At 38.1% G+C, this 12,518-nt stretch overlaps 1 protein-coding gene across 23 annotated transcripts in view; it reads left to right on the top strand.

Annotated features, from left to right (window-relative positions):
- Positions 1-12,518, top strand: part of MAST4 (microtubule associated serine/threonine kinase family member 4) — a 581,015-nt gene that overhangs the window by 529,072 nt on the left and 39,425 nt on the right. For all 23 annotated transcript variants that reach the window (XM_054252224.2, XM_035291493.3, XM_078365414.1 and 20 more), the window contains 3 exons: positions 2,467-2,534; positions 4,757-4,842; positions 11,461-11,669. In XM_054252224.2, the coding sequence (XP_054108199.2) occupies positions 2,467-2,534; positions 4,757-4,842; positions 11,461-11,669 (363 nt within the window). The remainder of the gene's footprint in view (positions 1-2,466; positions 2,535-4,756; positions 4,843-11,460; positions 11,670-12,518) is intronic.

Raw genomic sequence — 12,518 nt, 5'->3', positions numbered from 1 at the left:
TCCGCTCCTGAGTTCAAGCAATTCTCCTGCCTCAGCCTCCTGAGTAGCTGGGACTACAGGTGTTTGCCACTATGCCCAGCTAATTTTTGTATTTTTAGTAGTAACGTGGTTTCACCATGATGGCCAGGCTAGTCTTGAAATCCTAACCTCAGATGATCCACCCACCTCAGCCTCCCAAAGTGTTGGGATTACAGGCATGAGCCACCGTACCTGGCCCTGAGGCTAGTTTTTAATGTTTGTTAACATTTGAAATATGACTTTTCCACATAATTTAATAAACAATTACACCAAGATGAGTGGGTCACCTGAGGCCAGGAGTTAGAGACTAGCATGGCTGACATGGTGAACCCCCGTCTCTACTAAAAATACAAAAATTAGTTGGGCATGATGGCGAATCTCTGTAGTCTCAGCTACTTGGGAGGCTGAGGCAGAAGAATCGCTCAAGCCTGGGAGGCAGAGGTTGTAGTGAGCCGAGATTGCACCACTGTATTGCAGTCTGAGTGATGGAACAAGACTCCTAGAAATAAATAAATAAGTAAATAAACAATTAAAAACTTTGATTATTCTACATTTGTTTCCCTTTCTTGCAAGCATCTAAACCAATATACCTTAGGCCTATCCTTTGAAGGTTAGGAATTGGGAGTTTTGGAGTTGAGCTGCCCAGGTTTGCACCCTGAGCCAGCACTGCATGCTCAATGTTCAGTTATTCCAGAATCTAGAATTTATAAATTTTTATCTAAAGGTAATACTCCAATGTTGTTTTGCTTTGGATATGTGAACCTTGACCATCCAAATTGATGCACCTCTTTGTGCCTCAGTTCTTCCATAAAAATGAGATAATAATAGTATTTATTTATAGGATTGTTTTGAGGATTATGTATTTATCTTTGTAATTGCTTAGCATAGTAAGTGCTTAGTAGATGTTAGCTGCTGTTGCTATTTTATTTAAACACTACTAATTTTTGCCCCTTTGTCTGAGAGCCCTTCCAACTGGATACATTTTAGTTTACCTCCAAGACCATAAATCTAAGGTGCTAGTCACACTGGAAATTGACATCATTTAAATGAAACCAAGAAAGTGCATAGTTTGTGCTAAGCTCATTTTTATTCTGGAATTTCCCCTATCGATAAACTGAGAAAGTTATTGTCAATGTCCAGTTATTCCAGAATCCATATTTATAAATTTTTATCTAAAGGTAATACTCTAGTGTTGTTTTGATTCATATCTCTTATGTATAATGTCTGCCCAAAAGGGATAATCATGTTTATAAGAATATGAATACCTAAAATAAGAACCTAAGAAATAATATTTTTAATTATTTAATTTTAAATATAATTATGTTTATTTAAGTTGAAAATTTTAAACTTAATATATTGGGATGCACACAACAATATTTAACTGAAAACTATAACTTTTATTATTCATGTTCAATTTTGAAAAATTGGAAAGTACAAGTAAAAGAAGAAAACTTTAATTACCTGTGAGCCTATCACTCAGATAAGCCCTGTCATAGTTTTAGAGAAAATTATTTTGTGTTTTTAAAATAAAATATGATTTTTTAAGTATAAAAAAGAAAATGAACAGTAAAAGCATTAGATTTTCTCTTTTACCTCTATGAATTCAATGATACATTCCAATGTGAGTTGAGCAATTTAGACACCTTTGTCTCTTTTAACTAAATCACCAGGGTAGTAATGTCAAGCATGTGATATCCAATCCCAGATGGATTACACAGTGTAAGTAATAGTAATAAATAACAATCAACAGTTAATGAGCTCTTAATTTTTAGTCAGTATGCTAAGAGCTTTACATGCATTATCACATACAGTACTCATAAAAATCTCTAAGAAGTAAGTAATGTTGTTTACATTTTACAAGGGAAGAGCTTGAAGTTAAAGGTCAGTCACTAAGTGCAGATAGTAGTGGTAACCGAAGTCTTTTAACCTCCAAATCCCTCTTAACCACCATTATTACTTCCTCTCTGACAAATTCTTAGTGTCTTTGGCAGGGTATTTCTCAGGGCATATGGAGAAATGGAACAAGAGATAAGCACCACAACTTAAGAATCATTCCCTAGTTGTAGTCAGTGCTTATTTGATGCCTGCCAGAACCTGGAAAGACTTGCCTGTCTCAGATACCTGATTCTAAGCAGAGATGTTGACCTACCAAAGCCTTTCCAAGCTGTGGTGATTGCATCAGCCAATGAGATCCTATGCCCAACGTCTTAAGTTCCTATGTCTAGGTGTTTGCAAGAAATGGGGTTCCGGCAAGGGGTATATAATGAACAATTTCAAAATAACAATTGCTGCCTCTTTTTAGATTTAAGATTTTTCCATGGGCACATTGGAGTATAGAGCAGTTTGTTTAATATGGCAGAAATTGTTTTTCTTTTGTTTCAGCTTAGTATTCTTATCCAATTGCGATATTTTTATAAAGCTTTACTGGCTTTTTGTTTTTAAACTTAGAAATGGCTCAGTTGGGAAACTACGATAGTGGGACAGCAGAAACACCAGAAACAGATGAATCAGTGAGTGTAAGTATCTTTCTTGATGAAATATGATGTTGGTTTTTCTGTTTAGCATCTGGAGACTTTGGCTGTATTCGTTTATTTATGCACCAAATGTTTATTATGCTTCTATGTGCAGGGCACTGTGCCAGGCGCTAAGCATACAATTTTAGTCACTTCCTTCAAAAAGAAACAAAACTTAATAAAATATCACATGCAAAAATAGAAATGATAAATAGTAATAAGATCTGTGAAGAAAAAGGACCATGTACTACTAGAATATAACATGAAGATATTTGCCGTAGTCTGTCCAGTTCCCAAAAATTTCCCAAGGAAATGGCACTTGAGCTCAATGTAACAGATTACTAGGGTAAGAAGGGGTAAAAGGAACATCCACAGGGTACATCAGAGGACTAAGAGCAAGGGAGACAGGAGGAACTAGAGCACTTGTGTAAAAACTGGATGCTTAGGTTCCTGTCGTTCAAGTTTGTCAGGTGTTTTGTTTTTGTTTTTTAAGAGCAATGGGAAGTGACTGAACTTTGGAGGAGTGTATGGATATATGGGGGTGGGAAGAGTGGATAGGGAGATAACACAATCAGAGTTATGGATTGAACAAAATCACACTGACTGCAGTACAGAAAACAGTAGTGTGGGAGGAGGAGTGAGGGGTGACCATGTCAAAGCCAGGTCAGAGGCTGCTGCAGTGGCATAGGGGAGAGACTCTGGATGCTGGTGCCTTTCTCCTTAATTGTGAACATCAAAAGAGGAACCACAATGGAGCAGATTAGGGCTTAGGAAAGCAGGAGCAGGTTGTGTATCCTGGGGGATAAGAACCCAGGCTCTGGGGTCAGGTTGCCTGGATTTGAAGATACTCTGCTTTCTACTAGCTGGGGGATGGGGGAAATTTCTCTGTGCCTCAGTTTCCTTGTTTATAAAAGCATAAATGAGATTTTTATATAAAATGGTTAGGACAGTATCACATAGTAAGTGCTAAATAAATGATAGCTGTTCTTGTTAATTTTATTATCTGATTCATAATTTTGAATGTATCGAGACGAAAGTTCCTTTTAAACATACAAGAAGATCCATCAAACTGGCAACTGACACTCAGAGGGAGTTTCTGGTAGAAGTGGAAGTGCCTTAGGAGTCATCCAGGAACATAAATGAGATCACTCAGGTAGGGAAGAGTTAATGAGATTAGGAGCCTTGTACAGAGCCTTGCAGCCCAGAGCAATGAAAGAGCAGTCACAGTGAGTAAATTACCTTCCAAGCCAGTATGAAGTAGGAAAAAAAAAAAGAATAAAAAATTAAAAGAGTAATAGTGAATGACTGAATAAGTAAGTGGTCCCAGTATTGAAGTCTAGAGGAGACAGATATTTCGGGTTGTAGAGATCACATAGCCCCAAGGCCAGAGTGTTGGGTGGGTTATCTTTGTAGACACGGAAGTCACCCTGGATAGAGAGCTCTTGGGCAGAGAGGAAGGTGGGTAGCCAAGTCTTCTAAATAGGAGTGGGACGACAGGGTCAGCAATGACAGTACTGAGTTGAGGATGATGGCGTTTCTTCCAAACAATAGGAAGGGAATTCTGGACTCTTGCACAGGGGAGCAAAGAGCTGGTAACTCCGTCTCCAGACTAAGATAAATGGGGCCTGAGATAATTTTTTTGAAGCATTTTTTCTATTCCTATCCTTTGAGCTAAACTGTTTGAAGAGCTGCTGTCTTTTTGAAACTTGTTTTGTTAGCCATGTTAGATTTCTGGCATGGAAGTAGAGAAAGGCAAGCATTCTATAGTTGGGTGTACCATGCGTCACCTACCACTTTACTGAGCAATGAAGATTGTCACAGGAATGAAAGAGACATGCTGTGTCAGGGATAGAGCCCCATGTAGAGTCACTGCAGCCCATTCTTCTCTGGCTGACTGAAACCAAAAGGAAAGTATGGCATTTTGGAGTTAAATCTCAAAATGTTAAGATTAGGACAAGACCAACCTGAGTAGTTTACAAAATCAAAATCAGGAATTGTCCCTGGTTGCCTGGAAATGTGGATTTGCTTAAGTGACAATGTCACAAGGAGTTTGTCAGCATTGCTGTGGATGAATGCTCTGTAAAGCTGTCCCTCAGGTTCCTGTGGCTGGAATACTGTACTACAACATACTACCTAATATAGCACATAATTCAAGTATTATCTATTTTGCTGATAAAATAATTTTCTTCTAAACTACCTTTTAACTTCCATATTTTGTTTCCAAGAGCTCTAATGCCTCCCTGAAACTTCGAAGAAAACCTCGGGAAAGTGATTTTGAAACGATTAAACTGATTAGCAATGGAGCCTATGGGTGAGTAATTCAAGAGAAGCTCTCTGTTGTATTTCTACACACTCAAGTAATGTATTTATTCTTCACATTTATCTAAGGCCAAATAGATGCTGTATAGGGACTTGACTTTTCAGGTCCTGCTCCTTCCCTGGGGCTTGTGCTGTGCAGCAGAAATCACTTCTTACCGGACACCTCATCAGAAAACATGCCAAGTGACCAAGGAGTTACTTTAGAGGGTTGGAGAAGAAAGGAAAAAATTTGTTTACTCTTCTTTCTGCCTCCTTCATTTTTGCCCTTTTGGGTTAAAAGAAGTACCTGACTCTTGACTGAGATATATATGTAAATATTAAATACTATATTATATATAACCATATATTTATAATTTTCTACATGGTATTACTACATGACAGTTAGCCTGTATTTCCTGTCTGACCAGCAGACAACCTTAAGATAAATGTCTTTAAATAAGTCTGCTTGAAAGTTTAGAGCAGAAGTGTCCAATCCTTTGACTTTCCTGGGCCACATTGGAAGAACCGTCTTGGGCCACACATAAAATACCTTAACATGGACAACAGATGATGAACAGCAACAACAGTAATCACAGAAAACTCATAATATTTTAAGAAAGTTTACAAATTTGTGTTGGTCAGCATTCAAAGCCATCCTGGGCTGCATGCAGCCCGGTGGCTGAGGGTTGGACAAGTTTGAGTAACAGCAATTTCAGTTTAAATTAAATTAAAAGATTTAGCAATCTTTTAGTCTTTATTTTTGTTACCACAATTATTTTTTAATTTTGGGGTTTTTTTTTTAATTAAAAATTTTTTTTTTTTTTTTTGCGATCCTAAGATCTTGCTCTGTCCCTAAGGCTGGAGCACAGTGGTGCAGTCATAGCTTACCCACTGCAGCCTCTAACTCCTACACCAGGATTTTCAAAATTGAACTGTATGCTCTAATTTAATCATATTAATAGTGCTCCTTCCTTGATTCATTTTTATAGACACACAGTTTCCTCCTTGTGGCAGTAAATAGTGACAAGATTCATCTGAGTTACTAACAGTTTAGAAGGCAATTAATGCACAAACTATGACCTGATCCATTTTAGATAGCCCAAGAATTCTAGTTTAATTAAGTGTTAATCCCAATTCCATCTATATATGAAGAGCAATAAACAATCTCATAGACATTTATTGCCGTTTACCACACAGATGAGCAGATGAAATAAAAGAGGTTTTTGTTGTGCCACAAGGGATGTTTCTGTTACCATTTTTTCACCTCGAATATTTTCCACACCATTAACTTAGGAACTTAAATATTTGTGAGTCCCTTCTATGCTTCACTGATTTGTTTTTAGGATTTGTCAAATGCCATATTTCCTGTTGTGGCTTATAAATGCTTTCTTCTGTTCTATTTTTGCAATATTTTATTTTTCAAGGACTTCGTTGAAACTTTTCTATCTAGGAAGGTGGTTCTAGCATGCAATTCTTTGTGGTTTCTATTTGCTTATCATTTGTTTTTTAGTTCTTTACACTTTTGGAAATGACTTGGAGATTTCTTTATTCATTAGGGAGAAGATTAAACTTTGATTTAATGGGTGTGTGGGTTTGAGCACTGCCAGATTTTATTAGCAGTGGAATTCTGGAATAAGATTATCTACGAAGCACCATTTTTAAAAATTCAGGCATCTATCTTAGCAGTATTTGGAGTTCTAACTGGTTGAGTAAATCCATTTGTAGTGCAATTAAACCACTGTATAGTAGTTGAGGTATATCACACTTTAGGGAATAGTTGGGAATATACAAGAAGTTAAACAAGCTGTGAATCAGTAAACACCCAGGATTCAGGCCAAGTCATTAATGGACTCACAAGCTGCCTGTGGGAGCCTCTGCTGATCAGCCGAAACTCTTTTTTTCTCCTCTCTTCTCATATTTAATCTCTCATTGTATTTCTGATAGATTTTCTCTACATTTTAATAATCTTTAATTTAAAATTTGAATGGAACTGCCCCTGTTGATTCACCTAGTCAGTGAGGCTGATTGCAGGCTTATGGGAACTGGCTGAACAAATAAATGTATCTGCTACAGGTGGCTGAACTGAGTTTCTAGAGGCTTTCTTAGGTATCCACCTACAGGGTCTGCCACGCACATCAGTGGCTCAGAGAGACACCAATGCCATGATGCTTCAAAAATTGCTGCAGCTGGGAACTAACCCTCTCATTAGGAAGGGCTTCTATCTGTAGTGCTAAAACACACATGGCTTTCTCCGCATCATACTTGGTGAAAATTCATGTTATAAAGCCAATTTGATAAACATCTGAAATCCTTCTATGTTTAACATGCTTCTGATCTGGAACAGAACAGGACATTTCACTGACTGGAAGTGAAATGTGCCTTTTTGCCAACTTAGTGCTTTATAGAAAGCTGGCGCCATGTGCCCGGCACTGCCCTGGTTTCTTTATGTATGTTCTCTTCTCACAGAGCCCTTGTGTGGTTGTTGATATTATTTCCACTCACATGTAGGAAAAGAGAGGCCTGGAGAAAGAGTCACAGATATCCTGATACTGAGAGGAGCTCTTTTCTCTTTGTAAGGTATCCATTTGTGAAAGTGTTTAGCCATACTTATTGGGGTGTAGATGTCCTACTTCTTCCAGTGAGCACTTCCACCAGGATCTTTAAGTCATAACTTCAAGTATTTTCAGAGTAAAAGAATAAAATGGACTTAAAATTTTAAAAGTAAAAAACTAAATTTGAAAGGCCCATCATTTCTTCCCCACTTTTCCTTTCCTTTTAATCCTGATGCACATGATTCTCTGTTACCTGTGAAGGGGCCCAGGACATGTCCCAGAGAGGCCCATGTGCGCAAGTGGCATACATCCCATTTCCCACATGCTCTCCCTGTAGCCCTTCTCTCAGCTGTCCTCTGGCACATGCACCCACATTCCCACGTGGAGATTTGCTACCACCGAGTCACGTATTGGGCTCTCAGAGTCATGCATAATTTTATACACGCTAGACATTCATGCTCGCAATAGGGCTGATTCATTCTGATCCAGGTCCTGTCAGCTTCTAGCCGCTCTTCCCCACCCTCCCACACCTCAGTTCTGCATGGGTGGGGAGAAGTTTGGCTCAGAGAGTACTAGGGTCCTTGGTTACCTCTTTCCTGCCCCTCACCTTCTACCCTTGGGTTTTCCTGTTTCACAGGGAGGTCAGTGTAGGAAGAGAGGCAGAAGCAGCCTCTTCAAAGGAAGCACAACCTCTGGGACCAGGAAGCAGAGAAGAAATATGAAGCCATATCAGTTCAATGCAACTTTTAACACTGGGAGGTTTCCAGTCCACTTAACAGTGTTACATGCCTGGCTGTCAGATCTCTCCTTGTTTCTCTCTGTCTCTCTCTCTCTTTGCTAACTTTAAGCAGATTTGGAACATCAACTTAAAAGAGGAAAGGTAAATGTGAAAGGCAACAATTATTACTCAATAAACAAATTTCAACCTGACGAATAATATTCCCAAAGCAATACAGAAATGTAAAAACTCAAAAACAGACAAGAAAGCAAACAGAAAATCCACTTACAACTAATTCTAATTAGGAAGTCAGTTTGACCTCTGTTACTTGATCGAGACATACATGTCCTGAGGCAGTGATATTTCAAGCTACCTATAAGATTCTTTTAAATTGGTTTAGATCAGTTTTCCCAAGGATTAACTGGTTATTTTAAGTACATCATAGCAAGGGAAAGCAGAAAGTGAAACAAAATTTTATGAACTGAAAATCTGAGAATAAAGACTAAAGCCATTTTTCACACAGTGCCACAGAGACCCAGTCAGGATGCTGGTCAAATTGGGCCTGAGGCATATTTGTCTTTTATTCTTTCATAAAATCATGTATGATTCCATTCTTCTTCCTTCACTTCCTATTCTCAAACATATTGCAGAGCAGTTGTTTATGTAAGAAATGGTAACTTTCAGTTGAAAATCAGAATAGCCACCTAGTGAGCATCTGTGAAATTCATAATCTACATCTAAGGCTCCTCAGCACTAAACTTACTCCAAACCAAATATTGAAGGAAGAGATAGAAAGTAGCTGCATACCAATTGACTCTCGAGAATAGACAAGCTATAATGGAAAGATACTGGTTCCTCACTGTCAGTATTTTACATTCTTGCTTTCATTTTAAAATATGTATTTCCTGTTTGAAAAACATTTATCTATCAATGCTTATCTTCTATTTAAGGGATGGCCAGGTAATTTCCTGTGCTCCTTTGTATCTCTGTCCTGCTACCGTCATCTGATTAGGAGTAACTCTGTAGTTGGTTGTTTAATTTAAAAGTTGGTCACGGTAGGAAATAATTTTAAAAGATACATATTTTAAACATTTTAATTTAACCTAAATATATGTAAATTTCCTGGTCTTTTGATGGAAAATCTTTTCAAGAAAACCAATATGAACCAGACTTACAATACATTGTTTCTGTTTTCCAATTTTAGCTTTAATGGTGAAACAAAAACTTGAAGCAATATGAATGTAGGAATCTAGATTTTTGTTATTTTTTTCAACTTTTGCAGATCTTGTCACCCACATTAGATCAACAGGGATTTTATTTAGTAACTCAAATTTATTAAGACTTTCTAAAAAATTTGTTTAGTTTTCTGTTAAACAGTCCTTTCCCTTTTTATACTCGTGTTTCATCAGTTTAAATATTTGTTTAAATTAATCTTAATATCAAATCTAGCCAGCAGAACAGATGTGGGAATCCCTCAGAATGGTGGGAGCCCAAGGCTCTGGTCATCCTGAAGAGGATTACCAGTCAGCGTGGAAAACGTTGGGCACCCAGCTTGCTGGTTTACGGTGGGAATGGCAGCACTGGATTGTGACTTGATTATGGGGAGTGTGGTTAAGAGAGCTTTTTACTATCTGATGAAGGAAGAACCAGAAAACAAAAGAAATAAGAAGAGAAGAAAAATGTGAGCAAAGCAAAATAATAATAATAATGTTTAGACTGAGACAAAAATGTAGACATGTGATATGCCAAATGAAGGAAAAAGATGAGCATGATGGGAAGACAGAGATAAAGATACACATATATGAAAGAAAAAGTAATTCCTAGTTAAATACTTAAGGGAAAAATGTTAATGTTGATTAAACTGGGATTGAATATACTTGAGATTTATGTCGGTGAATCACCCTGATATACTGATTGAGCAGGAGCATAGGGTATCATAGGGCCCCCTTGCAGTCATTGCTCAGGGACAGTTAAGTAACTAGTAGAAAACGCATCTCAGATCACATACCCCCTGTTTTATAAGGTGGACACTGGACATACTTTACTGTGATTGATGGCTCTCAGGCAAATTATTTCTTGTTTGATCATTAGAGATTTCAAGCTTGTTCTCCCATGATATTAACAATTGAGGAGGACTTGTGAGGAAGGAGCCCATCTAAGACGTGTTCCTTGTTGCTCATCATTTCCAAATGAGCTTTTAAGACTCCTCCTTCTAATTCTTTTCTTTACATTACCCCAAGCCTCAATGGGTCCCTTGTCTTTACCCAGGCATAATTGGCTCTATAAAGTATTGTTGAGACTTTAGGCAGAAATCGAGTGCCACCTGGTCTGGTGGTAAAGTTCCCTGACACCTTGACTTCAGGTCTAAGAGAACAGAAACGCAGCTCCATCACTGGCCTCCTGTTATGCCAGGAAGTGCCTTTCCTGTTGAAACAGCCATGGGGGTAGCAGTGCTGAGAACTGCACTGAGGAAATATGTCACCCTTTGTTGCAGGACAGCCCCATATTATGTGTCACATACTTCTTATTTATCTGGAAATTTCACTGGAAGTAAATTATTCTAAATTGGAAGCCAGATACTTTAAAAAGCTATGGGTTATTTTTGCAGATCCCAAGGGTATCATTTAGAAAATTATTGCTTTAGGGACGGGGTATGGTGGTGCATGCCCATAATCCTAGCACTTTGGGAGGCTGAGGAGGGCAGATCACTTGAGGTCAGGAGTTTGAGACCAGTCTGGCCAACATGGTGAAACTCCATCTCTATTAAAAAACACAAAAAAAATTAGCTGGTCATGGTGGTGTGCACCTGCAATCCCAGCTACTCAGGAATCTGAGGCAGGAGAATCGCATGAACCCAGGAGTTGGAGATTGCAATGAGCCGAGATTGTGCCACTGTACTCCAGCCTGGGTAACAAAGCAAGACTTCATCTCAAAAAGAAAAAATAAATTATCACTTTAGTTGTTGAGAAATATGTGTGTAATTTTGTTCATTCTTTCCTGTTCTGACTTACATATCGGATTTTGATGTGTTTGTGGAGAAACTGAAAATGTCAGCTCAGCTACCTATTAGGAAATACCTCACTCTGGGGACTGCTCATTTCCTTTCTTCACCAGTGAAGATGGATGTGATGCCTAAATATGACCCTCGACCTTTAATTGAAAGAATTTGAGAAAAAAAAATTAATCTAGCCAAAGGAGTTTAGCCTGGGATGGGATGTTTGTAGCTGCCAGCTTGTGTGAGCTAAATTCCACCTGCCATGGGAACTTTTAAAGTGTTGATGATTTACATGGTTTACTGTATCCCAAAAATATCCTTACTTTCTCTGTTCCTGCCAACCTCAATACTTGTGCTCCTTTTCAGGGCAGTCTACTTTGTTCGGCATAAAGAATCCCGGCAGAGGTTTGCCATGAAGAAGATTAATAAACAGAACCTAATCCTTCGAAACCAGATCCAGCAGGCCTTTGTGGAACGAGATATCCTGACTTTCGCAGAAAACCCCTTTGTTGTCAGCATGTATTGCTCCTTTGAAACAAGGCGCCACCTTTGCATGGTCATGGAGTATGTGGAAGGTATGCCAGTATTGGGCACAGAGAACACGACACCTGTACCCAGAAATCCCTTGCTCATTTGTGTTGTTGAAGCTTTCTGCATTTGTGCCACATAAGCGCTGTATCCACCTAAGAACTGAAGCCAGGCAATGAGATGGCTGCATTCCCAGTCATTATCTTCTGATAATTGCTTGTAAAGTGCCTGCTCTGCTGTAACAAAGGGAAAATTAGTGCTCTCTGGAAAAAGGTTGTTTATCTTTTTTAATGGTTTTTAATCCTAACTACCTCCTCTCAATTGGTCATTTAAGTTGGAATATAAGTGATGGGATTTTTTTCTACTTATTTTTATTACATACCATAAAAGTACTCATCACAATTAGTCTTCTTTCAGAAAAAATTAAATATATATTCTTTTCAGTCTATGGTATGAAATAAAAGGGAAAAGGAGATGCATTCAAGAAAATGCACCCAGTCTTCCCGATTTGCAGCTTTTTTCTTTCTTTCTTTAAGAGGTTTGTGGTCTACCTTTTCAATTCTCCAAGTAATCTTATTTCTATCAGTTTTACATTACGGTTATGAGTTCAAGTGACCATGACTTGTTGACATAGAGTTAAGATGAATAACTTAAGCTGTTGTCACTGAACAGAATCCCAAAGCTGTAAAACTCAAAGAAACATTAGATATCCTTTTAGTTTAATCTTTCCATTTCATAGATGAGTGAAATAAAGTCCAAGAAAGGAAGACTTACTAGATATTGAGTGGTAGGTAAAAGACAAAAACATAGCTTGCCTTTTTTTACCCAGTGTTCTTTCTACCCCACCAATATTTTGCTCTTTTAACCTGTTATTGTTATCTTAACAAAAACAAAAA

The sequence above is a fragment of the Callithrix jacchus genome, chromosome 2, assembly GCF_049354715.1.
Source record: "Callithrix jacchus isolate 240 chromosome 2, calJac240_pri, whole genome shotgun sequence".
In the NCBI taxonomy this organism is placed as follows: domain Eukaryota; kingdom Metazoa; phylum Chordata; class Mammalia; order Primates; family Cebidae; genus Callithrix; species Callithrix jacchus.
This window is presented reverse-complemented; position numbering and strand designations above follow the sequence as displayed.